Raw genomic sequence first — 26,491 nt, 5'->3', positions numbered from 1 at the left:
TTCTCGGCCCAAAGCTGGTTCGGGGTCTTTTAGTCCAATCACAGCCCGAATTTGCGGGACTTCTTTGCTCAGTGCACCACGTTGGGCCCGGTTCGAATTAGATTTATCGCCAGACGAGCCGCCGCTCTATCAACAACTTAAAGTCTCACTGATGGCGGCCGGATACGAGGCTCTCTCTACGTCTCCCTTTGTATCAAACTCATGCGCTAGTTATGACCTTTACGATTACACGATTTGTCTCTCTGGGTCTTTCTGCTCGAACGAGCAAGGCTTCCTTGCGATTATTTCCACCCGCAAGCGCTAGCCCCAGATGTATCAATATTCATCCATTATCGCGACCAATTAAGACCCCTCCGACCCGCCGATTGTATAGTACGGCTACAGTTGGAACTGCCAAGACCTTTGGATCTGCAGTGGCAGTCGCTGTAATCGCCGGTGGAGCTTCACTCTTCCTTGCCCTGGCACGCTCTCGAGATACCGCCCCTCCAAACCCGACGGCGGAAGCTGTTGTTGAGGTTATTCCCACTCCTCCTCAGACTGGTTCTGAGCCGACACACAATTTTGCCAAGGCCCTCGAAGACTTGCAGGCAGAATTCCCAGAATACTCCATTGTATCTACCGACCCCGGTGAACTGTATGCTTATGCACAGTCAGCCTACTCTCAATTTGTTGGTCAGTCAGCTTCTCAGTCTTCCTCGAGCTCTAGAACATGAAGTTTCACAGGATTACCGCATACCATTGTTGTACACGTTCGAAGCACCGAAGATGTTGTAAAGGTAGTAAAAATAGCTAACAAGTATCTCGTTCCAATTGTACCATATTCAGGAGGAACAAGCCTGGAAGGGAATTTGTCTGCTGTACGAAAATATACTCAGTGTCATCATAACTCTTTCTGACTGTGAATCTTGCTTCTGCATTCTATAGCCACCCTCTGGATCAATATGCGTAGATCTCTCTGCCCTTGACAAGATCATAGCAATCCATGGTGGGTAGTGATTCTACACGATTTTAAATTCCCGTCGATGCTAATATGATCTCAGAGTCGGATGCAGATGTGGTTTGTCAAGCTGGAGTCACCTGGAATGATCTGAATGAAACGCTGAGGGAAAAGGGTATGTCACTGTGTAGTCGGTGTCACAAGACTGACCGACATATTCTCAGGCATTCCGTTGTTTTTTTCCGGTATGTACCAGGAAAATGAAACCATTTTTCCGTAGTCATGAGGATATACTAGCTTGACCCTGGTCGCAATGCCACGATAGGTGGCATGATTTCGACTGGGTGCTCTGGAAGTGAGTCAGAACCTCGCGAAACCCAAAGAAATCTATTGAACTCGCTCAAGCCAATGCGGTCAAATATGGAACAGCAAGAGGCGAATGGATTCTTAACGCCGTGAGTGAGCTTTTCAGTTATGCTAAGAATATCATTTGGCTTATGAAGGAGGTTTGTAAGACGGTGGTGCTTCCGTCGGGCGAAGTGATCAAGACACGACAGCGCGCCCGCAAGTCATCGGTGGGTTTTGATGTCACCAAATTGTTCATAGGTGCAGAAGGCACTCTTGGAATTATCACGGAAGGTGGGTGGAGTGTGTCCGTGTGTATTTGGTTACACTTACTAAGGCTCCTTTGGTGGCATGTCATTTTGTTACAGCTACATTACGTCTAGCCCCCGTTCTGCCAAGCACTGTTGCTGTGGCGCAATTCCCTGATATTCGACATGCAACTGATGCAGTGTGTGACGTCTTGAACCATGGCGCAGCACTGCGTAAGTCACAAGCACTTCAGAGGTGTCAAATGCTAAGCGGGGCATGCCTGTTCCCCACAGAATGCGTCGAGATCATTGATGAACTTACGATCAAGGCGCTAAACCAATTTGGGACGTCTGCGAGAAAGTGGCCAGAGAAAGTTACTCTCTTCTTCAAGTTCCAAGGCTCGGACGATGTGATTCAGGAAACGTCGCGCCATGTGGAAAGCGCGGTTGCGAAGCATGGTGCAACCGACTACCAACTTGCTTCAAACAAGCAGGAAAGCGAGGACATCTGGCAGGACCGGAGAAATGCGCTTTTCGCGTGCCTTGCATACCGTCCAGGATGTCAAGGGTGGATCACTGACGTATGGTAAGTAAGCGATGTCATTCCTAGGGTTGCCGACCCGGCGGCGACCTATAATGACACCACATCATTTGCTCTTATTCAGCGTCCCAGTGTCACGCCTACCCGATCTTATCTCTGCTGCAAAGAAAGATTTTGAGGAACTCGGTCTAATTGCACCAATTGCTGGTCATGTTGGCGATGGTGCGTTCCTTGGCACACTTGTTCACGTATTTACTGATACTGCGCTACGAAGGTAACTTCCATGCTCTCGTTCTCTATGCGGATGACGCGGAGCTTGCCCTTGTACGAGAAGCAGTTAGCAGGATCAATCACAAAGCCATTGAACTTGAAGGAACATGTGAGTGTTGTCTTTGGTTAAGTGTCAGTTTTCATAATCTAGCTGACGCTTTAGGCACTGGGGAACACGGCGTTGGTACGGGTAAACGCAACTACCTCTTGACTGAACTTGGAGAAGGCACGGTAGCCCTCATGAGAACCATCAAACAGACGCTCGATCCCCACAACTTGTTTAATCCAGGAAAGGTATGTAGTTCCTCTGTGAACTAGACGTTTGATACGATTGTATCTTACAGCTGTATCCCGATGTTTTGCCGCCGTCCGACACGAATGCGTTGACAGAAGGTCACGCTATCTCAGCCAGCAGCAAATCTTGAGTCTCAGAGTCGGGCGCTCGTAATTTTTTTTTCACCTTTAAAGGTTGTACAATGTGACGTATCTTCTTGATGACATTCTGTTCCTTATGAGAAGGACAACCAAGTATTTGACTAATCGGTAGTTTGATTATTCGACGGCCCTATTTCAGATTTTCGGCCATCTTGAGTGATTTCTCAGTATTGGTGGGAGCCCTGAGCAGGGCCTTCAGCATTGTGCTATTTTGACGTGTATCCTGTGAAGTAATGTCGATTGCCAACAAGTTGAATGAACTGGGATGCGTCTGCAACAGCCTAACTTTTGACTCTTCAGAGTGACGCCGAGTGGAATAAACTCTGTCAATGCCAGGATAACCCCCACGAACCGAGCGTTGCAAGATGGCATCCCAGGGTAAATTCTTCACGCGGTAGAAACTTCGGCTCGTACAAAGTCCACTCCGGATGCTAATTACTAAACCTTTTGATCCGCGGTATTCTTATTGGTTGGGCTAGACCTTTGACATATCAGGCTACATACCATCAACACAGGACACCTGTACATGGTTTTTTTTTATGTAAAAAAAAATCACTCGTGGCAGAAAAAAACAGCCAGAATAGCACAGTCAACCCCCCATTCCCTGACGTTACATCGCTTCCCCAACCTGAGAAGGAAGAATTTCCAATATTCCTTTGATAACCTATTAGGTGAGTATCTAAAATATTTCTTGGTCTACCAAGACTAAATCTATACAAACAACATAAATATCTTCTCTCTAGTGAGTATGAAACAAGAATCACAGCGCGTCGTGGGATGGCCGGTTTTTGATCAGACCGACCTGCGTGTGATGATGAAAAACTGATAACGAATTACACAGACAGAATCAAGGATCTGGGGAATCTTCTTTTGCAGTGCATGTAGCGGACCATATATTAATGGTCTAGCTTCCCTGAATCTTCTAGCGAGACTGTCTTTTTTTACCTACCGAGGACAACAAAGTCCACTTTTGCCCACCATTCGACTAGAGTCACCGCTTTGGACTCAAGTTCTCTTCTATCAGGCTACAGAACCATTTGCTACCCTGGACTCGTCCCTATTACTTTTTATCATTGTAGGACTCATCACTCATCGGTCATCATGCCAGGAGGATCGCTTAACATGCCCAGAAGTACTTCGCAGATGTTACGCTTCATAGTCGTTGGAGGGAGCATCGCAGGCGTCGCTTGCGCATATGCGCTACAAGCAGCAGGCCACCAAGTATTAGTTGTGGAGCAGGGCGATGGGAGGTGTGATGTATGTAATCCATCCCATCGAGTCCTACGCGATATGAACTTTATCCCCAACCTAGAGTCACGGCGGCATACGGTCTCCACCAAATATGACGCGCCTGCTGAATCATTGGGGACTCGGACCTGCTATCTCCCGAGTTGCGATAAAAGCCAACAGATTTACTTTCATGGATGGTAAATGATGGGCAAAGAAATCTCCGTTATCCGTCGGTTCATATACCTTCCTTGCAGGGAAATCTGGGGAAGAACTTGGCACTCTCGTACTGCACGAGAAGCTTATGAAGGCGTTGGCGGCGGACTTTCTATATATCCAGGTTTGTCACGTTCATGACATGCGACATATCCGGATCTTTGATGAACATATCAATTCTGGTCATAGCATGGAGCACTGCACACGATATTCGTCGAGTATGCCAAAAATGCCGGCGTTCAGTTCCGATATAACACGGAAGTCGTATCGGTCGATCCGTGGAAGGGCATGGTGATTATGCGCAATGGTGCTAAATTGTCTGCGGACGTAATTGTTGGCGCGGATGGTTATAGGAGCGTCGTGCGTCCTGTGGTGGTTGGTCCTGAAGGAGTGAAAGGCGTTTTGGATAAGCGTGTATCGGTAAAGTAAGCACTGCTTTTGCTACTCGGTTGATCACGGTTGATGTTGATTGGCGCTCATAGCATCACCGTACCCACAGACCTGATGCGGCAACACAAAGATCTTGTTAAATTAACGGTCTCACCAGAGGTATGAAGATGAAGATGATGATCGCATCCTTGTATGACATTAATGTTTAATTAGTGGTCACTATGGTTGGGTGATGATTGCGCGACGCATGGGCTACTCACCGTGCGTACCCTGATCACAAATATTTGATAGAACACCGCCTAACTTTCTAGAAGGTTGATCCCCGGTCACTCAAGAAAGAATATGCAGTAGTCATGCATGTTCCTACGGATGGAAAACCGGCACCAAACTCGTGGGATCGGTCACAACCTTTGGATAAGAAATTTTTGAAGCTGGACCGCTTTGAACCTAGGTATGTCTGTGGTTCATTTGCCTCGACATTGCTGATGTTGGTGAACAGAATACAAAAGCTAGTAGGACTTGCGCAAACTATGACTCCAACTGGCCATACTATTTACGAACCCTTTGATAATTGGGTTCATGAGAGCGGAAAGGTAGTACTAGTTGGTGAGGCCGCCCACCCATTGATGGTATGTATTTTTGCTTCCTAATCATATACATCGCCCAATGATCGCTGGTTTCCGCAGCCCAACGGGTCACATAATGCTGCAATGTCGATAGAGGACGCCATGACACTATCGACTCTCTTTTCTCTCCCAGCATCTAAATCGCATACGTCCGTTCTCCTTTCCGCTTACGAAGAGCTGCGACAGCCACGTTGCGCTGCGACGCAAGCTTCTGAATTACGGAAACGAGATTTCATATGCTTGCCTTTGGGTCCTGATCAACAACTTCGCGATGACGGTTTGCGAGATGCAAGAGCGCGGGCGTTGCTTGACTGGGACGATGCGGAAGAAGAGTTTTTACGTGATACATGGGAGGAATATATCGACCTATTCGCTTTTGACGCTCAGGAAGCGGTGGAGGATTGGTGGACAAAATGGGGGCCGGCTATATCGCGCCCGCGGATGGTAGACTCTCGAATAGAGAGCGCAGTGGGCAGGTTTGAATCGTTGCATCTGAAAGTGGATATTTCGTAGGAGGCGGTAGTATGAGTGCTTTTGCAGGAGGAGGAACGAAATAATCGTGCTTCGATACCTTGGACGCTATTTACCCACACGACGACACCCCAAGCTGAAGGACGATCAGTTTAGATGCTCGCGCCTCATTGCTTTCATATCGATACCATGTATTAATATTACCATTGTCGTACGGGATTTGGATGTAGTTTCTGTTTCTTGCTTGTTATACTACTACAACCTGTCGTTTGTTTACCGATGTGACCGTTCGTTTGCGTCGACAGCCTGAAAGCAACTACATGTACATGTACACGTTGCAGTCTAAATCATCGCATAGGGTGGTATGTTGAACCCGGGTCGACGCGAGAAACTGCCAGTGCACTCACCGCGATAGACCGTCATTTCGCCAGCACGTGACAAGCACGCAAGCCACATCGTGCCACAAGGGCTTTCAGAAAGTTGGTGTTGTGCTGAAGTCATATTTCATAGTTCCAATGTCCCCTCGCAGTGCCGGCCTGTGTGTCAAATTTTAAGCAAAGAACATACACATACCAGCGCTACTACGGGCCAATGGAATACCAAATCTCAAGCATACATGCACCAACCCTTTAAATTAGATCTGGGCCTGCAAGAGAAATCTGCGCATAGAATACTGTTATCCATGGTTACAATTGAATGTGAGATAGCATCATGGGATATTCGAACTAGCAAACCCACAAGAAGAAGCTGCGGATGACGCTGTCACTATCTGCACCACATGTGAAATATAGAGTTCAAATTTTGAAGTGCAGGGTCAAGCATCGGCAACTCGGAACTATTGACCTGAGGGACGAAAAATGAAGCAATCGTGCACTGACTCCAGAAACCTTGGTTGCAAGGTGATATAATCATGAGATGACTGTATCCGTCTATGGGTGGGTGATAAGTGCGAGCACTCTACAGAGGGTGGGAGAGATTTGGAGCGTTCGAATGCGCCAGTCTTGCCTCCCTCCTTCTCCCTTGCTTGCTCTGCAAGCTGTAGAAGGGCGATAAGCATTGTGAGTCCACGATAAGGTAATTGTACGAACCAAGGCTTGCCATGAGTGGTCAACCGGCCGCTGGAAGGAATTAGCATCTACACCATGTGGATACATGAAACTCGGAACTCACCGCGCTGAAGGGCGGCCTGGCGCTGATTGTGCGTGAGGATCCCAGCGCCAATTAAGACGCCAATAGTCAGGCCCTGTGCCCACATACGCACTTGAACGATCTTTTGGGGTAACGTCTGATGTCTGCACACACATGTCTGCATCAGAGACGTGGAACAACCGTCGACTTAAGAGAACCCACAAACCTATCTTTAGAGATAATGCTGCCAGCGACTGCCATTGACAGAGCCCAGCTTCCAAGAATGATGCTGTACTGGTGTCGTGTTGCCCAGTCCTCCGATTTTGTCTTTTGTTGTCAGAGCTCCCCATCGTGCTTCTTCCTCTGCTGCTTCTCTATCCAGTTCCATTTTACCTGCGCCGGTCCTGCGGGGCGTTAGACGGTAATATTTGTTTCAGGCATTGGGACCTACCAGTGTGCACGATCGAATGCTAGACCGCGCCTTTCAGCCTGGATGGATATACAAGGCGCGATCATTATGACGGTACCCATGACCTTTAAGGGCAGAGGGAGTGCTCGGTAGGATGCCCATCGGCGGTTTAGCAGCAGTGAACCGGGGATAGCGACGGCTGCGCTTAGAAGTGCACCTTCTGCTGCACCGCGGATGGTAGCATTGGTGTGGCCGTCGATTTCTTCCTGAGTGACGATCTTCATTACTGTATTTGTGTGAAACTTTTGACTTTGCCTTTCACGATGGTGGTTTGTCAAACACGCAACCCTGCCGTACTTATATTAGGCGATTGACGCTCGCGAGCCGCCCCGGCGAGGACTGATCGCGTTCGGAATAGTACGGGCAACCAAGATGCGTCATAGATTGATCAGCCCGAGTAATTCCGATCTCACGTCGTAGTCACGTACGAATTTGCCACCACGACGAACTCGGAGCAACACTACTGGCATGAACAACCTTGGCCTGTCGAGCTGCACTAGAAATCCGGTTCGAACGGAGCCACCTGCGTTTTATTTTCTCTGACAACGCTGTGCGGAAGCTAATATTGACGTGTACTCCGGGACTAATAATTACCTATTCAATATACTAACGGTCCTGAAAATTTACATTTCTGCACCCCCTCTGAATTCTCTGAATCGGTTGCCCCTGGATTCAACTCGAATCTGGTATACTTGCCTTGCGAAATGGCATTTGCGATCTCCAGCTCTTCGAAGCTTCAAAGCTTCACTAGCCTATGTCGATTGCAATGCGTTGACTGTTTGTGAACAGTCCGCTAAAGATCTCCGCCGCTGCGTGTGACGTCATCAGGTATGTTGTAACTTTTGTTGTGAATTTTGTGAAGAGCCTCATAAGCGAATGGAGCCCGGTAAGCGGATGCACTAACACTATAATGGCTTCTTCCGCAAGTCCTAGCATATATAACGGGCATTTTATCGTCTCTTTACCTTCAGTGCCTCCCTCCCCACTTCCCTCACCTTCCGCATCTCACCTCACATTCTTTTTCCAAGTCGTTCTTTACCATGAAATTGTCATCGTTTGCTCTCCCCATCCTCTCTGCGTCAACCGCGTTCGCTTTGTTTCCTGGTCCTCCTGGTCCGCCGCGTCCTTTTAGGCGTACCCTTACGCAGGATACCTGCGGTTGTCTCGACACCGACCTGACTCTTCAGGAGGTCCTCGATAGTCAAGGTATGCTGCCTTTCTTTCGCTCTAAGACTCAAAAGCCGACCGTCATTTAAATCAGGCAAAGCCACCGTCGCAGGCCACCTCAACGCCTGCCTTTGCACCGCGGATGTTGTCGCATTCGTAAAATCAAACGTCGTTGCACAAAAAGCTGTCAAACTTGTTGGCGACTCCACCAAGGTGGAAACCTTGATCTCGAACATGGTAATATTTTTGCATGATCCCCAGCTGCATTCACTGACTTTTTTGATAATAGATCACAGGCCTTGCGACAGCCGAACACTGCTCTTACCCTGATCACGCCAGTGCTCTTTGCACGGACTCCAACCCGTGCAATTTTGAATGCACTGATGGCTACCTTCCGTTCCCTCCCGATAGACCCACTTCTTGCAAATGTCCTGAGCAGCTCATGGAGTGCGATGGCAAGTGCGGTCACTTCAAGCAATGCCCCAGCAAACCGGCTCCGTCTCGTCGTGTCAATGAGCCCAAGTGTGCCGATGGCCTCACCATGTGTGGCGTCCCTGATACCACTGGTCAGCCTTGGAAGTGCGTCGATGTTAAAACCGATGTCGAAACATGTAAGTTGTCTCTTCGCGGTTACATCACCAGACTCTGATGCATCGACAGGTGGTGGATGTGTCAAGGGATGTCCTTACGGAAAAGCACCCGTTAATGGCGTGAACTGCAAGAATATCAAGGGCGTCAATCGCGATACTGTCAGTTGTGGTAACGGCCTTTGCATTGTGAAAGACTGTGCCGAGGGCTACACCCTTTCTCCTGCTTCGGATACGTGCATTCCTGTGTCCAAACAAGAAAGCGAAGCTGCTATTCCTAAACCTAGTGGTTCAACTGGAAACGCCGAAGTTCCCAAGGTTTCTCGTGACGAGCGTACCGCAGCATTGAAGAATGGTGCAGTTGTCCCTATCACCCCCATCGGTGTTCCAGTTGGCGGATCGAAGGTCCCTCGTGATCTTACTGGTGGTATTCAGCAAAGCGCTGAAGTCGTTGTCAAGCCAGTCCTTGGTGCAACTGAGCGTCTCACTGCCGGTGGTTCTGCAGGTCCTGGGCGCGTCGTCGCTGGTGTTACAGAGGCCGTCAAGGTAGTTTCTCCTGTCGTAAGTGGAGCAGAGAGCCTCACGGGTAGCTTCAAATCTCGTGATGCAGGACTGGTGCACGGTCTTGCGCCTATTGATGGTGCTGTGAAGGGTTTCAATGCCCATAAGGGCGCACTCGCTGGCATGCATGGGACCCGTGGTTTTAGCAAGCGCTTGATACCTGGCTTTGGCACTTATTTTGAAGATGCTAAGGCTGTTGTGCCTGGTATGACGGCTTGATTTGTTTTAGCTCTCCACCCTGCGCTTACGATAATATACCTATTGCGACTCGTCTACAAATACTTGTCAAATAATCAAGTTCCTTTTGATGCGGTATAGCATATTTGCTCCCGTCCGAGCCACCAATGACGCCACACAGTTATCCATTGACGTCACAATTAAATATTTGCAGGAGTATGTGGGGCTCATGAAGAGTATAAAACCCAGGCCAATCGCAGTGCCATTCTCCTCAAATCTACTCTCGAATAACTTGCTCAACTCAAATTCATAACTATACCAGCGAAATGTCTTCGTCTGACGCACACCCATCTGCCGTAGGCACTAATACCCAACCCGGAACGTCGACTGTGCCTTCCACGGATGCTCCAACTCAAGCAACGTCTGAATCCTCCACCAAAGATAGCCAGGTTCCGCCACAAAGACACGCAGGAGCTGTTGGGCTCGGTCCCGCATACAAACAAGGAGCAGTAAGTTTACATCCACCACATCTCAGAGCTAAACGAAGTCGCGTCGCGTCATAATAGGATTTCGGAGACAAGCTCGGCGGTTTGCAAGAGGAGATCAAGGGAAAGATTATGAGGAACCCAGAGCTAGTCGAACATGGACGTGAGCGGCGTACGGGGGTTTTGAAGAAGAAAGAGCAAGAACAGCAGGTACGGAATCGAGCGTTCCACTACTCCAGCTCTTCATGGAACTCATGTATGTTAACTAGGATGAAGAAGACCCGTTCGCGAAACCATCATAGAGATAGTGGGAGAAGCTATCATCACATGCTGGCGTGCATTGGTGCACGAACGGTAACTTGAGTATATTTAGACATGAACGTCATTGCATAGTTACGTCATCGATGATATCTACATACGCACGCATAAATTCCAAGGGGTTGAACGACAGTGAACATCACAAGTTGTCACAGACAATCATGCGTAGTCCTCCTCCCGAGCCCCGTCGTGGTGATCATGGCTCCAACATCATCGGGCCTCGAAACCCTGAGCGTGAAAAGCAAGCTCCTGATCTCGTCCACCCTCCCTCGACGGATCGGGGCACTCTCCCTTCGCTCAAATGGTCATTCGCAGACTCGCATATGCGTATTGAAGATGGCGGATGGGCACGTCAGACCACAGTCCGCGAATTGCCCGCCTCCAGAGAGCTCGCGGGGGTGAATATGCGTCTCGATGAGGGAGCCATCCGAGAGCTTCATTGGCATCGCGAAGCAGAATGGGCGTATATGCTCGAGGGCAGCTGCAGGTTCACAGTTCTTGATGTTGAAGGGGGTGCTTACGAGGCCGATCTGACCAAGGGGGATATCTGGTACGCACCAAAAGGTCGTCCTCATTCCATCCAGGGCGTCGGTAAGGGTGGGTGCGAGTTCATGCTTATCTTCGACGATGGAAATTTCTCCGAGGATGAGACCTTCCTCCTTTCAGACTGGTTGGCTCATACTCCGAAGGAGGTGGTGGCCAAGAACTTTGGCCTTGATCCTAGCGTGTTCGACAAACTGTCGCAGAAAGGTGATGCATCTGACGATACCGTCAGTTCTTGCCATTGTAAAAAAATTAATGTCGTCAACAGAAAAGTACATGTTTCGCGGGATCACACCTGATACGTCCTCGCCTGGCTTGCCGTCTGACGTACCGAAGTCCAAGCATCGTTTTACGCACAGCCTTCTCGCCCAACCCTCGCTCAAGACACCAGGCGGTACAGTCCGCATCGTTGACACCTCAAATTTCCCTGTCTCGACAACGATTGCCGCCGCCCATGTGACTATAGAACCTCATGGCCTACGGGAGCTCCACTGGCACCCGAATGCCGATGAATGGTCGTTCTTCATTCGTGGTCGTGCTCGAATAACTGTTTTCGCTGGCAGCGGGAACGCGCGTACTTTTGATTATCAACCTGGAGACGTCGGAATTGTGCCCCGCAGCCTTGGTCATTACGTGGAGAACATCGGGGATGAAGAAGTGGAGATGCTTGAGGTCTTTCGTGCACCGAAGTTTGAAGACTTTTCTTTGGAGCAATGGTTAAAAGGTTCTCCTAGCCAGATGGTGTTGGAACACCTGAACTTGCAAGACAGTGAGGAAGGGAGGAAGTTTATGGAAGCGCTGCGGAAGAGCGAGGGAAAGGAGCCAGTGAAGCCTGCAAAGGCCAAGTTGTGATTGTCAAAGCGCTGATCCGCATAATGTAGTATGACTCGAATCCTTGATAACCATGACGCGGCTGCTCATCAGTTCATTGATAGGCTTGGCCAGGCATCAGCCTGACTCGGAGTCTACTGGCTCGTTGCAGTGGCCAGGAGTCCAGGACCAACACTAACATTACGGATACTGTTGAATGCCTCGAGTCGCTTGAAAAATCGTCTATATACCGTCTCCTTGAACCACAAGGCTTGTTGCGTGCAAAATTATCGAACCTATATCGCCAGAGCGGGCCAGGTGAAATTGACCCGGTCCTGCCGCGCCTGGCGCCTGTGACCACTGACACGGCACTGCCGCGGCTTATGTGACGCGGCAACCGTCACAAATCCTAGGCACAGATTATGTTCAAACCAAGTTCAAACACTATCTTATATGTCGCTCGAAATGAATTCCAAACACTTTGAATCCTCGCTAATGATCAACATATGAATGTTCATCTGCGTACAGACCCTGGAGTGCTGCATTCAGCTCATCAGTTTTACAGTGCTTGTCCTCCGTGTTCGTACTACTTGGGAATGTTGTGTGTATCTTGTGTTTGTATTGTATTGCCTCTAATCATTGATCAATGTTTGTTTTCAGACAGCAGGTGTGAAGTATTGTCTCACTGTCAAGCTTCAACTTCACCTTGTCAAGTCTGATATAGCCTCTGTACTCTGTATTACCACGTCAAGCCCCCAACCATGCCATGTCGAGCCTCAGTCAGGCCTGGGTCAAGCACTACTCATACCACGACAACTTCTCCTCAACATCTTCGTCAGCCCCCGTACTAATATAAACCTCCTCACTTACCTATGCCGTGTCAAGGGCCGGGCCCAGTTGCATGCCGCGTCACAGGCGCGTGAATGCCGCATCACGACCCCGTCAAACCTCATCAATGCCGCGTCAGGACTTTTTAACTGTCAGTGTCACTAAGGTACCCGTCATAATAAATAATTTTCTGACAGCGTCTCTGTCCTAACAGAATCAGATGTCGTACACTGTAGTTGTCCATAGGCAGTAATCAAATCATTTCTCCCGCATCGACTCCTGTGGCTTAGAGCAGAACTGGCATCGCGCTTTTGGACATCTGTATATACCATACCTTTTGTGAGTGCTTTGAGATGCGGAGTGTACTTACTTCAACCATCCTCTAGGAATTTTTTGTAGTATCCCAACGAGAGAGGGAATTAAAATCATCCAGAACAGCCACTGGGTGTTGGGGACCATATTCCCTGCTATGACTGCTCGGGTGCGCCGCTCTTTGCGAACCCAAATCCGACAAGTGAACAGGTATTGTAATAGCTTATCTTCCGGCCTCTGTGCAGGACCGCGTCACAATAGTTACGCCCACTTTCAAAGATTCAAACACGTTGGGTGCCATCCTTTCTTCGTCTTTCGGCGGTGGAGCAGCCGACAAAAACCAAATAGTGGCCGAGGCTATGAAGGGGATCTTTGCTAGACTTATGATGTGCTGCTGAACTGCATTCGGAGCCTCCGGTAAGTCACCTTATATACCTGAACACTGTCACCTCCAGACGTTCCATAGGCGACAAAATTCTCAGGAAATAACATGTCGTCAGGCGAGGGAAGTCCTTTGGTCTCCAAGGATTGATGAGCTGAGAAACTTTTCTTAAGCGTGATCAAGTGGGGACTTCTGTTCTGTAGAAGTCGACACAGGGGTTGATGAGCTGTCAAACTTTCCTTATTGTCCAATAATTGACGTGATTTGTTGCCTTATTGCCAGCGTCCCCCCACGGAGTAGCAAGGATAAGGCTGTAGACGCTTACCTAGAAAAGTTTAACCTAGATGGACTCAAGGATGGACATATAATACTTCTCAACGCTTGTATTCGTTGCTTTGGGTACGGACGCCGATATCGAGTGTAAGCCACTGTAGGCTTGACAGCGCTTTCCACCCCTTGAATAAGCTCATCCGTCAAATGATCTGATCTGCGAACAAGGTCGTTTAATCTGCTCGTAAGTATGGTGTCTAGAAGCTGACACTGACGTGAGAGTTCGCATTTCCAGTCTCATTACATCCCCCTCAAATTTACAACTACAGCACCCTCGTACTTAAGTAGACATATTTACTAGTAAGTTGTAAATGCTGTACTTGCTCGCTTATGCCAAACACTAACGCTCTTGCTTGATTGCCGAGCTCACTTTGTGGCATACTGCGACTTAGTACGGTGTCATTTGCGTGACTGCCGGGTGTCAAAGCCTTGAGGTTACGCGCCAAGCCCCCCGACTTCTCTTTTGCACGCTTGCTCATCCCTGTAACCATTCGAATCGTTTTACTCACATGTCGAGTGTCGTCTAATCACTCATCGGAGTTGCTATACCAGTACTTAGACGTACTGCTTGTCACTTGATAATCGCGTTGATCTACATAATGTCTTCTTCCTCGCAATCTACCGACTCATAGCAACGGCCCTCTGGGCATACCGGGACCCTTTCCAGGATTTGCACTATATGCTGGTAACACAGGACGCATTTGTTTGACAGTTTCGCGAGTCAGTTTTTGAGTGACCACCAAAAATGACACACATTGCATCCCGCAGTTCGTCAGACGCGTCATGACTAGGTGGCAATAAATTGCGCAGTTCAGTAGAATCTTGTGGCCTGATAGCGATGTTGCCCTGATTATATCGTTGAGAACCTTCCTCCCCGAGCCAATTGCGCTGCCCAGATGATTTATATGAATAAAAATGTGTGATACGCGAGAGAAATCACGCCTGGCAGACTTCAAATGTTTGAAAACGAGAAGATTCGGCGCACAATCAGAGTTGCAGATGTGCACACGCAACAGATCTCGTACATAATCCTTGCGATCGGCAGATTTGACAGAGACTGAATGAACCCGAGCAATGTCTATGTATTGTTTGCGAGTGAAAGTCAAGAAATGATCAATAAGATGTCCGAGACTAGGACACGTAACTGGCAAGAAATCACCCGACAGAAACTGATTCACAAAACGCAGACGAACTCGAGTGACCCCAAAATACCTGCGTAAAACGCATGTCAAGACGACCGTCGACCGAGGATCCATCATTGGAATGTTCTTGGTCAGAGACCACCATGGCGACAGGAGGAGCCAAAGCATCAGAAAGAGGATGAGAGGATGAGGAACAGCCCATGATGAGGGCAACCGAAATGAACTGAGGGAAAAAGATAGAGGGGGAAGTATCAAGCCGAATGGACAAATAAATATCGACAAACAATATAAGATCGGTGTTTCAGACTGAGAGAACTGACATCCTGAAACCAGTACACTGTAGTCTGTGGCCACCAAGACATCAATACATTAATGATTTACCGATACATCATCATGTGTAATCGATTAATCAATCGTCCACTGTCCAGTTGGATGTATCCTCAGCGAAAATCACTACAGTACCTTTTCGGCGCTTGCCATACTTCCAAACCATCCAACCTGGGCCTAGAAACTTTGGCTCTCAATGGGGTCTGAGTGCAGATCCAAATTATCTTGTCATCATAACAGATATACTACCCTGCTCAAATTGTAGAAAGAAGTACTTCAAGTTACCAGGTATCATTTGTTTCTTCGGCTATCAACTGTGATAGGGTCTGAACAATTGATCTGTTTTGGAGATTTGCAACAGGTGACAGCGTCAAAGCGTCTATATATTTTGGTGTGATCTTGAGCCTAATGCAGGATCACAATTGCAGCAGACTTTCGAGTGCGTTGGTTCCTGTCAGTCATACCCAGTCATACTTTTACAGACATGACATTGATGAGTGGCATACTAGACAGTCGGATTGATCGACAATACGGGAAGTGGAGCCGGCGGAGAAATCAGACGTATCCTACAGATAAAGTCCCTCCTCCACTAGCATGTGTGGGAGTCAAGGGTTACGAGGACGGAACTTCTTCATGAGAATCAACGCCAACTTGAAGTATTCTCACTGAGAGTTCTCAGGGCCTGTCTCAGCAGATCTGGCAGAGATGCGGGCCAACGACTCTTCTCGAAAGCCAACACATGTTGTTTGAGTTTGATGCATCATGACGTCGCCACGGCCAATGATTGCGTTCGTGCATTCACCCATCTAGTACGACATTTATTTTTGTCTATTACTAAGAAACATGGTATAAAACCACTGACGGGAGCACTGTTTTTTCTTCATTCCCAAAAGATGACGAACTTGAATGAACCGGAGGCCAAACTTGAAGCTCTCTTGGACATCATCAATTCCTCTGCACGCCAAGCAATCGCGGAATACAAGAACACAGGACATGGGGTCCCTAGTGCCGACGCAACCGCCTTCCACCCTCTCGACTCGGCGACAGATACAATTGCCCTCAAAAAGGCAATTAGGCTGCTCGAAGGTGCATACCACCAATTGAGCGCAATACTGGCTCCCCCCCAACACTCGGTGATGAATGTGAGTCCCTCTTGCAAATGATCTCTCCTCTATTGCTCATTTCCTAAGCTTGTTTTCAATTACAATTGGGCTTGCACAGATGTTGCTTCGCGAGCGCGCATTGCAGATGTTTTGGACGAACATCCAGAAGGTCTTAGTGTGGACAGGCTGGCTGAAGCAGTCAACCTCGACAAGAGCAAGACTGCTCGCATCTTGCGAGCTTTATCCCTCATGGGTTGCTTTAAAGAAGGTAATGTGCATGACAATTGACAACGTTTCTCTGAAGCCTGTAATGTACTATTAAACAGTCGAACGAGACGTCTTCGCGAACACTCGACTATCCCTGATACTCAAGTCAACAAACAACACTGGATGTTTTGCAGGACTTCATACTCAGATGATCTCGAAATACGCCGCAGTTCTCTATGAGAGTATGATTGACGAAGAATTTGCTCATTCAAATGAGCTCGACAAAGCACCTCGGGTATTGGCCTTCAGGAAGGAGGGTATGAATGCTAACTACTTTCAAGCGATCAAGGACGATGTGAGCTTTCGTTGTCACACTGTCCTCAGGCTTCGCTTGACAATTTTTATAGGATGAGAAACGAGAGGTGCGTGCAGAGCACTCTGCTTCATCCACGACTGCCGGTTCACAGAGTCACATGTATAGCTGTATCATAGGGCCATGCTTGGCCAAAATGAGACGGTGGGCGGTTCTGCAGTTCTACATCGTAAGTCATCGCTATTTATGAATCGTTAGCGTGTCTGATGTAGGTCGCAAGACTATCCTTGGGACAATATCTCATCTGTGGTGGATATCGGATGTGGCATTGGGACATTCTCCACTCCTCTGGCGAAAATGTTCCCTCATATCAGAATAACTGATCAGGATCTTCCGGAAGTTCTTCTGGAGGCACAGAATGTGAGTTCAAATATCCAGTACCCATAATCACCTCAGCGGGTACCTTATTCATATTTGATTAGGTATGGAAGAAGAATGCTCCCGAGGCACTGCTGGACGGGCGTGTGGAGTTCGTGCCACTCAATTTTCTCGAGGATGTACCTGTTGCTGGGAAGGATGTTTATTATGTAAGAGCTTCTTTTCCTCCCTGCATCCCCAGGAACTCGAGCATCTTATTATGTAGTTAAGGCACGTTATCCACGACTGGCACGACCGCGAGGCAACGATTATCCTTCGTAATATTCGCAAGGTCATGGGACCAAACAGCAGAGTGCTAATTCGTAAGTCAGCTGCGGTTCAGTGGAGTATTTTCTGCAAAGCCAATGCCTTGTGTGCTAGATGATTGCGTGCTCTTTCACACATTGCAGGAACGTGACATTGGAACCGACGAGCTAAGCACCGTGAGTTTCAGAGTGCAGTCCGGTGTATTTCTGAATTCATGATCCCAAGGCCCCTGAACCTATGTTACCGAACTTTGGGGCAGGCGCTCTCATACCATACCAAATGGACATGACGATGTGGCTTGCTCATAATTCGAAGGAACGAACCCTGGACGAAGTGAAGATCCTTGGGTAAGTTCATTCTAGTATATTTTGATATGACGGTGGTTGACTGGTGATAATTGACAGGGCCTCTGTTGGCTTAGTATTCACCCAGGTTTATGATCTTGTGGATACCATGGTCATGGAGTTCAGAATCGCTCAGAACTGAGTCCAGAGGCAAGCTCTTCGATACGTGGTGTATATCATTGTCTGCCACCATAATTTACTGAAGACGACGAGGACGACAAGCAAACTTGAAGTTAGTAGTAAAACAGACCATGGCAACTTACACACATACTAGAACCAAGTCTCCGCGCTAAATCACACATGATTATCGAATGTCATTGGACATTTCATAAGTCGTGCTCGGTGCTGAACATTAATGTTCCAAGGTCACTGCATGCCGGAAGAATAACGAGGAGGATCAGATGCCGATAGCGGCATTAAGTGCAATGCAGCAATAACCAGTCAGTGGTGAGTACTCGCATTGAATATTGAACAAAGACGGTAGAAAACAGCGTGTCGAGCCGGACCCTCTATCACTGCTACTAGGCCGCTATCACCGTACCTGATCGACATCGTCTCGAACGGCGTGCATAGTACTGTGCCCTCTTGTATGGATATAAACAGGGCCGCACAACACCTCCAATGGTCCGTAAGGGTAACCAAATAATATGATTTATGCGAGCAAAGAGGAAGAGTTCGGAACGTGATCGACCTGAAGCGCAAGCCAACGTAATTGCTTGATACACAAGGTGCCCACTCTATGCTCTATTGATCACGAACAACTTAATTGTCTAATGTAGAGTCATAGTCTGGCTGTTTTTTTTATCAGGAATTCGGCAGGTCAATTGGCCACTCGTATCATCATCATTTCCAACCTCATCCACACGCGGGCGTCGATTGTGAAGACAGTGGTTGAATTGGTTATTTCTTTCTCCTTCCTCCACTATTCTTGACCAGGACGCTTAACTGAGTTATCTTCCGATTAAGCATGAGCACGCCCATCTGACAGAGAAAGTGTGATTTGCAAAGCAGAGAAGAGGTTCGAGCGGTCAGAACAACCTAGAATGAGGACTAATCAAGGGCTGACCGTACTATATCTGGGGTTTGTCCCATTACTTCCTTGCCATAGATATAATTCAATGTTGACGAAACTACTCGTGAAATACAACCCGCTGGCTACATAACGTATACGATCTACGTAGTATCGTTCGCAAATGGCGATAGGCCCTCCAGGAATAACGACCATCCTTTGAATTTGTCTGGTAATGTATAGAGTGGCAAGCAACAACTGTACAGATGCTGGACAGGCACTCCCATCTCAACGCACAAAGACCGTGTCTCTTCGAAGCGCTGCGCAGCTAGAGCAAAATTACTACGCGCAAATGCAATCTCCCCCAGACCACGTGTGCTGCATGCCTTGAGCAGCAGATTGCTTTGCATGTCGCAGGCTTCGATTATAGTGGTGAAATAAGTCTCGGCCCTGTCGCAGTCGCCTGCGGTGAGCTCGATGCATGCCGAGCCGTAAGATCGCTGGAGGAATATGCGCGCATTGCTTACCACGAAGAATGGGAAGGATTCCGAGGCTTTCTGTATGAGCTTCCTCGCAAGGTCACAATTCCCTTGCTTGCTCGCGACAACAGCCTTTCCCACAATGGCCCGAAGGGCGTCATCGGAATGTTGTCCCTCAAAAATCCCTACAAGCGTATGCAGGATATCCATTGCGTCGGATAACCTGCCTTCACAAACTGCTATTTGTGCAAGCCCGTCAAGTGCGTCCCTGCGGTTGAAGAGATTTCCGGTACTTGTGGATTGCAGGAACAGGTCTTCTAAGTGGGTGTGCACCTGGACAGCGTCTCCCCCATGACAAAATTTGGCCCGCCAGTGCCAAATCTTGGAATCCAAGCCCCAGACATGATCTTCCGTCGACTTCACAAATAGTTCATCCGCAGATACTGTGAATGTGTACATCCGGGCCATATCCATAACAATCCGAGCTCGGGCTTTTGTTGTTTCGCTGAGAGACTCCCAAGAGTCGGAGTGCTGAAGATCATCTAAGAGATTTTGGGACTGAATAAAGCGACCTTGAGCTCTCAGTGCGTCTGCACGAATTGTAAGACAATACCCCATGCTCTCGGGGTTGCCGGCAGTGAGGTAGAGCGCCTCGGCAGCTTGAAAAGCCTGCGATGCTTCGACGAGTTGAGAAAGTGTGCTGTATAGGTGCGCAAGAGTCAACAAGCAGTGTGCTTTTAGCGTCCACGTGGAAGAGTTTTCGACGACTCGGATATTGGAAATAGCAGGGGTAAGAGTAGTCGGGCGAGGTAGATGCTGCTTTAAACACTGTAAAAACCTCCAGCAAATGTCATAGGTCTCTTTATTGCCATCTTGGACGCAGGCAAGGTTGATACCAATTACGTGCTCGATGTTGAGGTGATCCGAGATAATGATATCAGCATGACTATCTCGTTTGTTTGAATACCGTCGGACAGTGTAATAGTAGAAGGTACACATATCTTGCAAACACGCAGAGTCAGGTGCTTGCAACGAATCTTGCACGTAATGCCGAATGGGGGCGAGCACCTTGATAAAGTTATCTTGATGATAAACGAGTGATTGCATGCATAGGACATCGCATATAGTGTCGACTTGCGGAAGCGATGGCAATAAATCAGTAGCCAGGTCCTCGTTGAGACCCTGAGGCGAGAAGGCGATAATGGCTAAAGCACGAAGACCATCTTTGCCGAGATTCTGGACTGATGGCGAGCTGAGCGACAGCTGCATTGTGTCTGACAAGCTCCGCAGCTTCCCCTGGCCAGCGTCGAGCACCTTGCTGTGCCGATCGTTCCATCTCTTGAGCAGCGTGGCTGGAGACCAGCCATTTTGTTGTGCAGCGTTTGCGAGTATGCTGATGGAAAGGGGATGAAAATCCAACTCCTCGAGCAAGCCTTTTATATCTTCTTCAGTTTCGCTAGAATTGGCGTGCTGATAAATTTGAAAGAACATTACTTGAGCAGAGCTCAGGTCCAGTGGCAGAATATCCTTGGTAATCCATCGCACGTTTAGTACATTTCTTCTACTGCGTGACGTGAGAACCAGAATGACGCCAGGGATATTAGCCATTTCAGCGATGGCTGGCGGTATTTCTCCAAGTGCCGACGATGCACTGGCCTCTTCAAAGGTCTCAGCATTATCCAGGACAATGAGGGCGCTGGCAGAGCGAAGAAAAGTAGAAATCTGCCGCATGGGATCAGTGCCGGCGATCTCAATGCCAAGGGTTCTTGCGAAACGAGTCATAAAAATTTCGAAGGTGATGGTCGAAGGATCTAGGCCATCGTAAGTCACGAAAAAGCGCCAATTGGCAAATTTCTCCATGACAAGCGGCTCATTAATGATGGCTTTGGCCACAGAACTCTTTCCCATGCCCCCAGGACTGATCAACGCCAAATGCTCATCATTGACGATGAGGTTTGTCAACTCTGCCACAAGATCATCACGGCTAGTGTTGCCGCGGCTCCGGCTCATGGCCGGCTTTAGCCGTGAGTGGAGCTTTAGTTAGCCAAACCGTGTATGTAGTTATAGCTTATGTAATTAGTAGCTTGGTCTAGTTAATGGAGCCGCATTTAAGGTCTTCAAGCCAGCTCAAGCCAGCTCTAGTAGAATAATAATAATAATAATATATATATATGATATTGTGCTACAGGGGGTGTTGGAGGAGATGCTGTTGATGCCGGAGACGTTGATGGTGAATAACTTGGTAATGGCGTGTCGGACGATGTGGGTGGTGTGATGTAGGAAGAGTTGGGTGGAGGGAATTTTGGGATACCTGGTGAAGACGAAGCTGAAATGATGCGAGTCCCATACCTGGGGGTGTTGGAGGAGATACCGTTGATGCTGGAGACGTTGGTGTTGAATAACTTGGTGATGGCGTGTCCGCTGATGTGGGTGGTGTGATGTAGGAAGAGTTGGGTGGAGGGAATTTTGGGATACCTAGTGAAGACGAAGCTGAAATGATGCGAGTCCCATACCTGGGGGTGTTGGAGGAGATACCGTTGATGCTGGAGACGTTGGTGTTGAATAACTTGGTGATGGCGTGTCCGCTGATGTGGGTGGTGTGATGTAGGAAGAGTTGGGCGGAGGGAATTTTGGGATACCTGGTGAAGACGAAGCTGAAACGATGCGAGTCGTACAGTCCTCCATACCTGGGGGTGTTGGAGGAGATGCTGTTGACGCTGGAGACGTTGATGTTAAATAACTTGGTGACGGCGTGTCTGGCGATGTGGGTGGTGTGATGTAGGAAGAGTTGGGCGGAGGGAAATCAGGCTTTGGCGGTGAAGGATAATGATGGCCATATGTAGGCGTAGGTGCCAAAGTGGTTGGAGGAAGCGGGCAGGGATCTGTGGTAGGAGGAGGGGTTGTCTTAGATGATGAGGGAAGAATGTAAGTTGGGAAAGGTCCTTGACCTACAAAATCCTTCTTGACCATGTCCTCGAACTCCCTAAGCGTCACTGGATCCACATTGAGCTCCCAATCCAGATACTGACACATCTTGCGCTCTATCTGAAGCCCACAGGCTTTTTGGCCCACCGCATGCATCTGATCCTGAAAAGTTTCAAGGTGAGCTGTGATGGGCGGGAGGGCACAGATCAGGAAGCCCTGCATACCTTTAAGCATTGGAAGGGCAAGCATAGACTGCGGCCTCATGCGAGAGGATGAGGCGGAGGAATGTCGTAGGTGAAGCGCGATTTGGTACCTTGTATGGCGTGTACTTGAGCGAGGAGCTCAAATACTGAAGGTCGCTGTGTGCCGTGCTCGCGAAGCATGGAGGCTGCATAAATAACTCAGTATATTTGGACGTGATGGAAGCAAAGAATAACTCACCAATAAGTTGTGTTCATCTGCGACGAGTAAACGGGATATGGCGGAATGCGGTACTGTCGTGACCAGTGAGGCTAGAATTTACTAAGTCTAAGATGCCCGTCGGCGACTAAAGAGAGCGCCCAGCTGAGAATAAGTTACTAAAAATAGATTATCGCCTTGATCTACGGCCAGCAAGCTATCAATATCTACTACTACAGGATCTACAATCATCGTCAATCGACATATAACAATTCAAGTACCTATGGGTCCCCAAGATAACGTACAGTGGTCCGATGAATGTTTGATCAAAATCTAAAGTAAATGTTAGTTGTACTGCAGTGTTGTTCGCGCGTGATACTTACGAGAGCAACGGATGACTGAGCGACAGCACAGAGCCGAAAGACAAGCCGCAGGACAGAGACTTGGAGGGGAGAGAGGAGAGCAGAGTAGAGAGAGAGCAGGGGAGAGAGGAGGGGAAAGAGGGGAAAAAGCAAGGGAGAGAGGAGAGGAAGGAGGAGGTCGTATGCCGCGGAGATCGAGGTGGCGATATTGGTTGTTGAGGATGTTGGGGAGGCAGGAATAGAAGCGGCTGTTGTAGGACAGGTCCAATATGGGTTCTACAAATGTACAGTACACCATGACCACGATCATACGCAAACTCATGCTGGGAGCTCGAACTTCTGGCCGTGGAGGACTCTGGGAATGACATCTTGCACGCCTTGGCCTGGATCCTGCTCTTGATAATTTACCAGACGAAGATATCAATAGGCTCTTCGAACGCATCACAAAGGTGAAGTCGATGCGAGACCACAACTCCAAACTGTGACAAGAAAGTAGCCTTAGCTGTTCGAGACGATATCTGGAGCGAATCAGGTTGACCTTTCTCGAGTGACTGCTACTACAGATGACACAAGCCTTGAAGCCGGAGCTGAGTCATAGTACACCTGATGTTGACGGACCTCTAAAGGACGTTCAGTACCAACTCGAGTCTCGTCTTCAAGCTATCACAGAGTCAAGTGAGGCGGAAGACTTGAAAGTAGAAAAAGATCATATGACATTGATGAGCATGCATTTGGCGCAGGGATCATGTTATAAAAGACCCACTTTGTAAAGTAAACGTAGAAGAAGTCGAGGTAAAGCCCGGTTTGCACCAGTCCAGCTGTGACAGCTATGGGATCCACCACGTCCTCCGTAAAGTATCTGGAGGGCAAAATTGTTCGACCATAAACAGAATCCACCGAACGCGTGCATACCTATATATCCAGTTGGGAAGGTACAGAGCACGATAAAGACCCAGAGCAGCCAAATAGTGCGTTGTAATTGTCTCCGCCTCGCCAGTACGCTGCAACATGAACAACTGGGGGAAAATGGCGACAGATTCGAGATATATAGAAAATGTCCAGAGAATTTCGGTTGGCTCGAACGCGTAGTTGAATATCAGCGATAGAAAGAAGGATGGCCCAAGAAGATATTCAATCTTGAACGTGTCAATGGAGGGGTCATGCGTCGGACTATCAAAACCAAGGTCAATATTCATGCGGAAGGCAGTCATTAGTGAGTACGAACCGGAAACGGTACGTCATGATGTAGAGGATGTGACAACTACTGCTTATGAAGAATAGCTTCATGACGAAGTTGTAAACAGACACCCAGCGAAATAGCAGGTCGATGTAGCGTGTCATGAATACGAGGGCGTAGAGAGCCTGTGTCTTGAATGAAATACCTAGCAGACATGGGACACGCTTGAGAAAGGACAAATCTGTGAATCAACATTGAATGCTTTGAGGGTGACCGTCTTCGACATCGAGACTCCATTGAAGATTGTTCTGAGAGCAGTCAGCCTGAGGGAGGAAGTAGAAATCAATCGCTTTATCATAGTCCTTCGCGGAAAAGGCTCACCTCTGGCGGAAAGCGGCTTGGGCGTCAGAATGACAAGCACAGACGAGTGCAGATACGGATATCGAGCTAATCGTGTGGTTGGCTTTGTCAAATATCCATTGAGCTCAAGCTTGCGCGATTCTGGCAATTTTTCCGTGTTCTAAAAAAACCGCATCAATCAGCAAGAAGAACAGCGATATGGAAAATCGACTCACTTCCACAAACTGTGCGAACACCGGATTGGAGCTCTTCTCTTTTTCGAACTCATACTTGCCATACAGTTGGTGAGCACCATAGCTTACGAAGGGTGCGAAATGCAGCACAGAATCCAGAAGGATGTCCCCGATGTGCTCCACGACAGTGTACGACTTTTGTTGCTTGTTGAGTGCGTCTCGAAGGCGGGTATTTACTGTGATGATTTCGTGGATGTTCCAGAAGACCTGTGTGATGAAGTCTGCACGATGTTCAGCGGGGATGATGTCACTATCTTTCAGCCCATTTATCCAGACCTGTGCAGAAGGTGGTGCAGAGTACATGAGAGCAGTGTCGAGTTGGATGAATGTAGGGTTTAGCGCTAATTTAACGGTCGAACTTTGGGTGATGTGAAGTCCAGTCATAACAGAAAGGGCGACTCATTGAACTGATAAGTAGTATTAACACTTTGCTCGAATCATACAAACATAAAGATACTCACATTTAAAGTGGGTATAATTCGGTGGCCTTTTCTTTCGATGCGGCGATCACGCCAATAAGGATAAATGACTTTCGCCAGGCGCAGTAGTAGAGCAGGTTTGTGGTATCCAAGTCGGTACCGTGAACATGGCAAACATAGAGGGCGGTAGTGGGGAAGAGAATGCTTCTTGATAGTCTGTAAATGGAGGAAATGTCATGCCGGACTCGAGGCCCTGTGAGACGCATCAGCGTGCAATATGGTAGTCAGGTAAATCAACTTGCATGGTGCAAAAACTCCGTTGTGTCATGGGTGACCTTCTCAAAGATGCCCATTACAAGCTCGAACTCGTCTTCCGTATGCTGTGTGCGAGGAGCCCTCAAATGAGCAGGGGGGATTCCCAATTAACGCCTATGGTGAATGACATGAGGTCACTAACCCTGGTATTCTGCCGAGTTTGGGGGGATTCCCAATGAACGAGGGTGGAAGACTGAATGGTCCTCCTGGTCAGCCGGCAGTGAACAACATGAGGTCACTTACAGCCGGAATTTTGCCTGACAAACGAACCTTAGGTCAGACGCCTATGGTGAACGACATGAGGTCACTTACCTCTGGTATTCTGCCGAGGAAATCATTCTTTATGTCGGCCATGATCACTAAAGATGAATCTTCAGAAGTATGTCCTTGACTACCAGATGGCCGAGGCGGCCCAGAGTTTGAGCTGTAATTAATGTAAGGAGGACGCAAAAAATATTTGAGGCAGAATGCTTCATTCCCGATGACACTGGCAGCTGTACCACTAGTGGTCTAGAATTATCCTCCCGCAAACAAGTGCAGATGAGCACAAATGAGTACAGATGGGCACACATGAGTGAAGATGGGCACGCACAAGTGCAGACAGGCACAAACGAGTGAGGGCTTGCTAAGACCAAATGAAGATAGTCAAGGAAGATAGAACAGTTCACAATTGAAATCACGATATGACGCAAGAAACATTGCAAGATGCCAGGCAAACAGAAGTAAGAGCAGTGTAAGAAGGAGTGAAACAAAATCCACAACAATTGAGCAGGAAAAGCAAACATCACAAGTCGTAGGTAGTAGGAGCATCGTCAATATCATCACACTCCTCCTCTGCAATAGCTCTGAGGAGAGTGTCGCATACATCACCTGTCATTCCGCCGCTGGAA

The 26,491-nt window shown here is 48.3% G+C and overlaps 11 protein-coding genes across 11 annotated transcripts; 6 read left to right on the top strand and 5 right to left on the bottom strand.

The window, feature by feature from the left end:
- Window positions 1–71: 71 nt before the first annotated feature.
- Window positions 72–3,005, top strand: DFJ58DRAFT_814602 (FAD-linked oxidase-like protein). The gene is made up of 11 exons (XM_041391663.1): window positions 72–672; window positions 724–857; window positions 1,043–1,133; window positions 1,263–1,292; window positions 1,343–1,392; window positions 1,453–1,576; window positions 1,651–2,116; window positions 2,196–2,293; window positions 2,346–2,450; window positions 2,505–2,635; window positions 2,686–3,005. The coding sequence occupies exons 1-11, from the start codon at window positions 213–215 to the stop codon at window positions 2,764–2,766; spliced, it is 1,770 nt and encodes a 589-aa protein (XP_041237973.1). The 5' UTR covers window positions 72–212; the 3' UTR covers window positions 2,767–3,005.
- Window positions 3,006–3,681: 676 nt separating this feature from the next.
- On the top strand, window positions 3,682–6,035 carry DFJ58DRAFT_133553 (uncharacterized protein). The gene is made up of 9 exons (XM_041378804.1): window positions 3,682–4,033; window positions 4,089–4,203; window positions 4,261–4,343; window positions 4,409–4,644; window positions 4,702–4,768; window positions 4,823–4,870; window positions 4,924–5,060; window positions 5,109–5,238; window positions 5,296–6,035. The coding sequence occupies exons 1-9, from the start codon at window positions 3,878–3,880 to the stop codon at window positions 5,746–5,748; spliced, it is 1,425 nt and encodes a 474-aa protein (XP_041237972.1). The 5' UTR covers window positions 3,682–3,877; the 3' UTR covers window positions 5,749–6,035.
- Window positions 6,036–6,953: 918 nt separating this feature from the next.
- Window positions 6,954–7,923, bottom strand: DFJ58DRAFT_133454 (uncharacterized protein). The gene is made up of 3 exons (XM_041378803.1): window positions 7,732–7,923; window positions 7,286–7,642; window positions 6,954–7,238 (listed from the first exon to the last, which is right to left on the bottom strand). The coding sequence occupies exons 2-3, from the start codon at window positions 7,525–7,527 to the stop codon at window positions 7,067–7,069; spliced, it is 414 nt and encodes a 137-aa protein (XP_041237971.1). The 5' UTR covers window positions 7,528–7,642; window positions 7,732–7,923; the 3' UTR covers window positions 6,954–7,066.
- Window positions 7,900–9,994, top strand: DFJ58DRAFT_814589 (uncharacterized protein). Its single transcript, XM_041391662.1, has 4 exons — window positions 7,900–8,509; window positions 8,565–8,707; window positions 8,760–9,081; window positions 9,131–9,994. Exons 1-4 carry the CDS (start codon window positions 8,344–8,346, stop codon window positions 9,835–9,837), a joined length of 1,338 nt encoding a protein of 445 aa, XP_041237970.1. The 5' UTR covers window positions 7,900–8,343; the 3' UTR covers window positions 9,838–9,994.
- Window positions 9,981–10,723, top strand: DFJ58DRAFT_709351 (uncharacterized protein). Its single transcript, XM_041383801.1, has 3 exons — window positions 9,981–10,304; window positions 10,362–10,490; window positions 10,550–10,723. Exons 1-3 carry the CDS (start codon window positions 10,122–10,124, stop codon window positions 10,580–10,582), a joined length of 345 nt encoding a protein of 114 aa, XP_041237969.1. The 5' UTR covers window positions 9,981–10,121; the 3' UTR covers window positions 10,583–10,723.
- Window positions 10,415–12,034, top strand: DFJ58DRAFT_133567 (putative oxalate decarboxylase/oxidase). The gene is made up of 3 exons (XM_041378805.1): window positions 10,415–10,490; window positions 10,550–11,348; window positions 11,410–12,034. Exons 2-3 carry the CDS (start codon window positions 10,685–10,687, stop codon window positions 11,991–11,993), a joined length of 1,248 nt encoding a protein of 415 aa, XP_041237968.1. The 5' UTR covers window positions 10,415–10,490; window positions 10,550–10,684; the 3' UTR covers window positions 11,994–12,034.
- A 2,483-nt stretch (window positions 12,035–14,517) lies between these two features.
- DFJ58DRAFT_625075 (uncharacterized protein) lies at window positions 14,518–14,667 on the bottom strand (the record flags this gene model as incomplete). Its single annotated transcript, XM_041381096.1, has 1 exon — window positions 14,518–14,667. A coding segment is annotated over one exon (150 nt), but the record flags the coding sequence as incomplete, so codon positions are not given.
- A 1,498-nt stretch (window positions 14,668–16,165) lies between these two features.
- Window positions 16,166–18,065, top strand: DFJ58DRAFT_733966 (S-adenosyl-L-methionine-dependent methyltransferase; the record flags this gene model as incomplete). The annotated part of the gene is made up of 11 exons (XM_041386382.1): window positions 16,166–16,414; window positions 16,463–16,643; window positions 16,702–16,937; window positions 16,990–17,004; window positions 17,064–17,124; window positions 17,176–17,315; window positions 17,378–17,482; window positions 17,539–17,635; window positions 17,694–17,755; window positions 17,805–17,926; window positions 17,984–18,065. 11 exons carry the CDS (start codon window positions 16,166–16,168, stop codon window positions 18,063–18,065), a joined length of 1,350 nt encoding a protein of 449 aa, XP_041237966.1.
- A 953-nt stretch (window positions 18,066–19,018) lies between these two features.
- Window positions 19,019–21,462, bottom strand: DFJ58DRAFT_861802 (uncharacterized protein). Its single transcript, XM_041394052.1, has one exon. The coding sequence runs from the start codon at window positions 21,419–21,421 to the stop codon at window positions 19,097–19,099; it is 2,325 nt and encodes a 774-aa protein (XP_041237965.1). The 5' UTR covers window positions 21,422–21,462; the 3' UTR covers window positions 19,019–19,096.
- Window positions 21,463–23,415: 1,953 nt separating this feature from the next.
- On the bottom strand, window positions 23,416–24,480 carry DFJ58DRAFT_668526 (HDEL sequence binding protein; the record flags this gene model as incomplete). The annotated part of the gene is made up of 4 exons (XM_041382705.1): window positions 23,416–23,452; window positions 23,861–23,956; window positions 24,010–24,267; window positions 24,323–24,480. Coding segments are annotated over 4 exons (549 nt in total), but the record flags the coding sequence as incomplete, so codon positions are not given.
- Window positions 24,481–24,689: 209 nt separating this feature from the next.
- DFJ58DRAFT_640568 (Rho family DH domain-containing guanine nucleotide exchange factor) lies at window positions 24,690–25,143 on the bottom strand (the record flags this gene model as incomplete). The annotated part of the gene is made up of 2 exons (XM_041381343.1): window positions 24,690–24,794; window positions 24,850–25,143. Coding segments are annotated over 2 exons (399 nt in total), but the record flags the coding sequence as incomplete, so codon positions are not given.
- Between the last annotated feature and the right edge of the window lie 1,348 nt (window positions 25,144–26,491).

Source organism: Suillus subalutaceus (assembly GCF_016647625.1).
Source record: "Suillus subalutaceus strain FC151 chromosome Unknown DFJ58scaffold_162, whole genome shotgun sequence".
NCBI lineage: Eukaryota > Fungi > Basidiomycota > Agaricomycetes > Boletales > Suillaceae > Suillus > Suillus subalutaceus.
The sequence above is the reverse complement of the archived record's forward strand: the minus strand, read 5'-3'. Positions and strand labels throughout refer to the sequence as shown.

Coding starts and splice junctions, on each gene's coding strand:
- DFJ58DRAFT_814602 (XM_041391663.1), top strand. CDS start 213: ATGACCTTTACGATTACACGATTTGTCTCTCTGGGTCTTTCTGCTCGA. Junction 858..1,042: donor TGGAAGGGAATTTGTCTGCT/GTACGAAAATAT, acceptor ATGATCTCAGAG/TCGGATGCAGATGTGGTTTG. Junction 2,117..2,195: donor GGGTGGATCACTGACGTATG/GTAAGTAAGCGA, acceptor GCTCTTATTCAG/CGTCCCAGTGTCACGCCTAC.
- DFJ58DRAFT_133553 (XM_041378804.1), top strand. CDS start 3,878: ATGCCAGGAGGATCGCTTAACATGCCCAGAAGTACTTCGCAGATGTTA. Junction 4,204..4,260: donor CAGATTTACTTTCATGGATG/GTAAATGATGGG, acceptor CCTTCCTTGCAG/GGAAATCTGGGGAAGAACTT. Junction 5,239..5,295: donor AGGCCGCCCACCCATTGATG/GTATGTATTTTT, acceptor TGGTTTCCGCAG/CCCAACGGGTCACATAATGC.
- DFJ58DRAFT_133454 (XM_041378803.1), bottom strand. CDS start 7,527: ATGAAGATCGTCACTCAGGAAGAAATCGACGGCCACACCAATGCTACC. Junction 7,239..7,285: donor GCATTCGATCGTGCACACTG/GTAGGTCCCAAT, acceptor AACGCCCCGCAG/GACCGGCGCAGGTAAAATGG.
- DFJ58DRAFT_814589 (XM_041391662.1), top strand. CDS start 8,344: ATGAAATTGTCATCGTTTGCTCTCCCCATCCTCTCTGCGTCAACCGCG. Junction 8,510..8,564: donor GGAGGTCCTCGATAGTCAAG/GTATGCTGCCTT, acceptor CATTTAAATCAG/GCAAAGCCACCGTCGCAGGC. Junction 8,708..8,759: donor AAACCTTGATCTCGAACATG/GTAATATTTTTG, acceptor TTTTGATAATAG/ATCACAGGCCTTGCGACAGC.
- DFJ58DRAFT_709351 (XM_041383801.1), top strand. CDS start 10,122: ATGTCTTCGTCTGACGCACACCCATCTGCCGTAGGCACTAATACCCAA. Junction 10,305..10,361: donor CCGCATACAAACAAGGAGCA/GTAAGTTTACAT, acceptor GCGTCATAATAG/GATTTCGGAGACAAGCTCGG. Junction 10,491..10,549: donor AGAAAGAGCAAGAACAGCAG/GTACGGAATCGA, acceptor TATGTTAACTAG/GATGAAGAAGACCCGTTCGC.
- DFJ58DRAFT_133567 (XM_041378805.1), top strand. CDS start 10,685: ATGATATCTACATACGCACGCATAAATTCCAAGGGGTTGAACGACAGT. Junction 11,349..11,409: donor CGACAAACTGTCGCAGAAAG/GTGATGCATCTG, acceptor TGTCGTCAACAG/AAAAGTACATGTTTCGCGGG.
- DFJ58DRAFT_861802 (XM_041394052.1), bottom strand. CDS start 21,421: ATGAGCCGGAGCCGCGGCAACACTAGCCGTGATGATCTTGTGGCAGAG.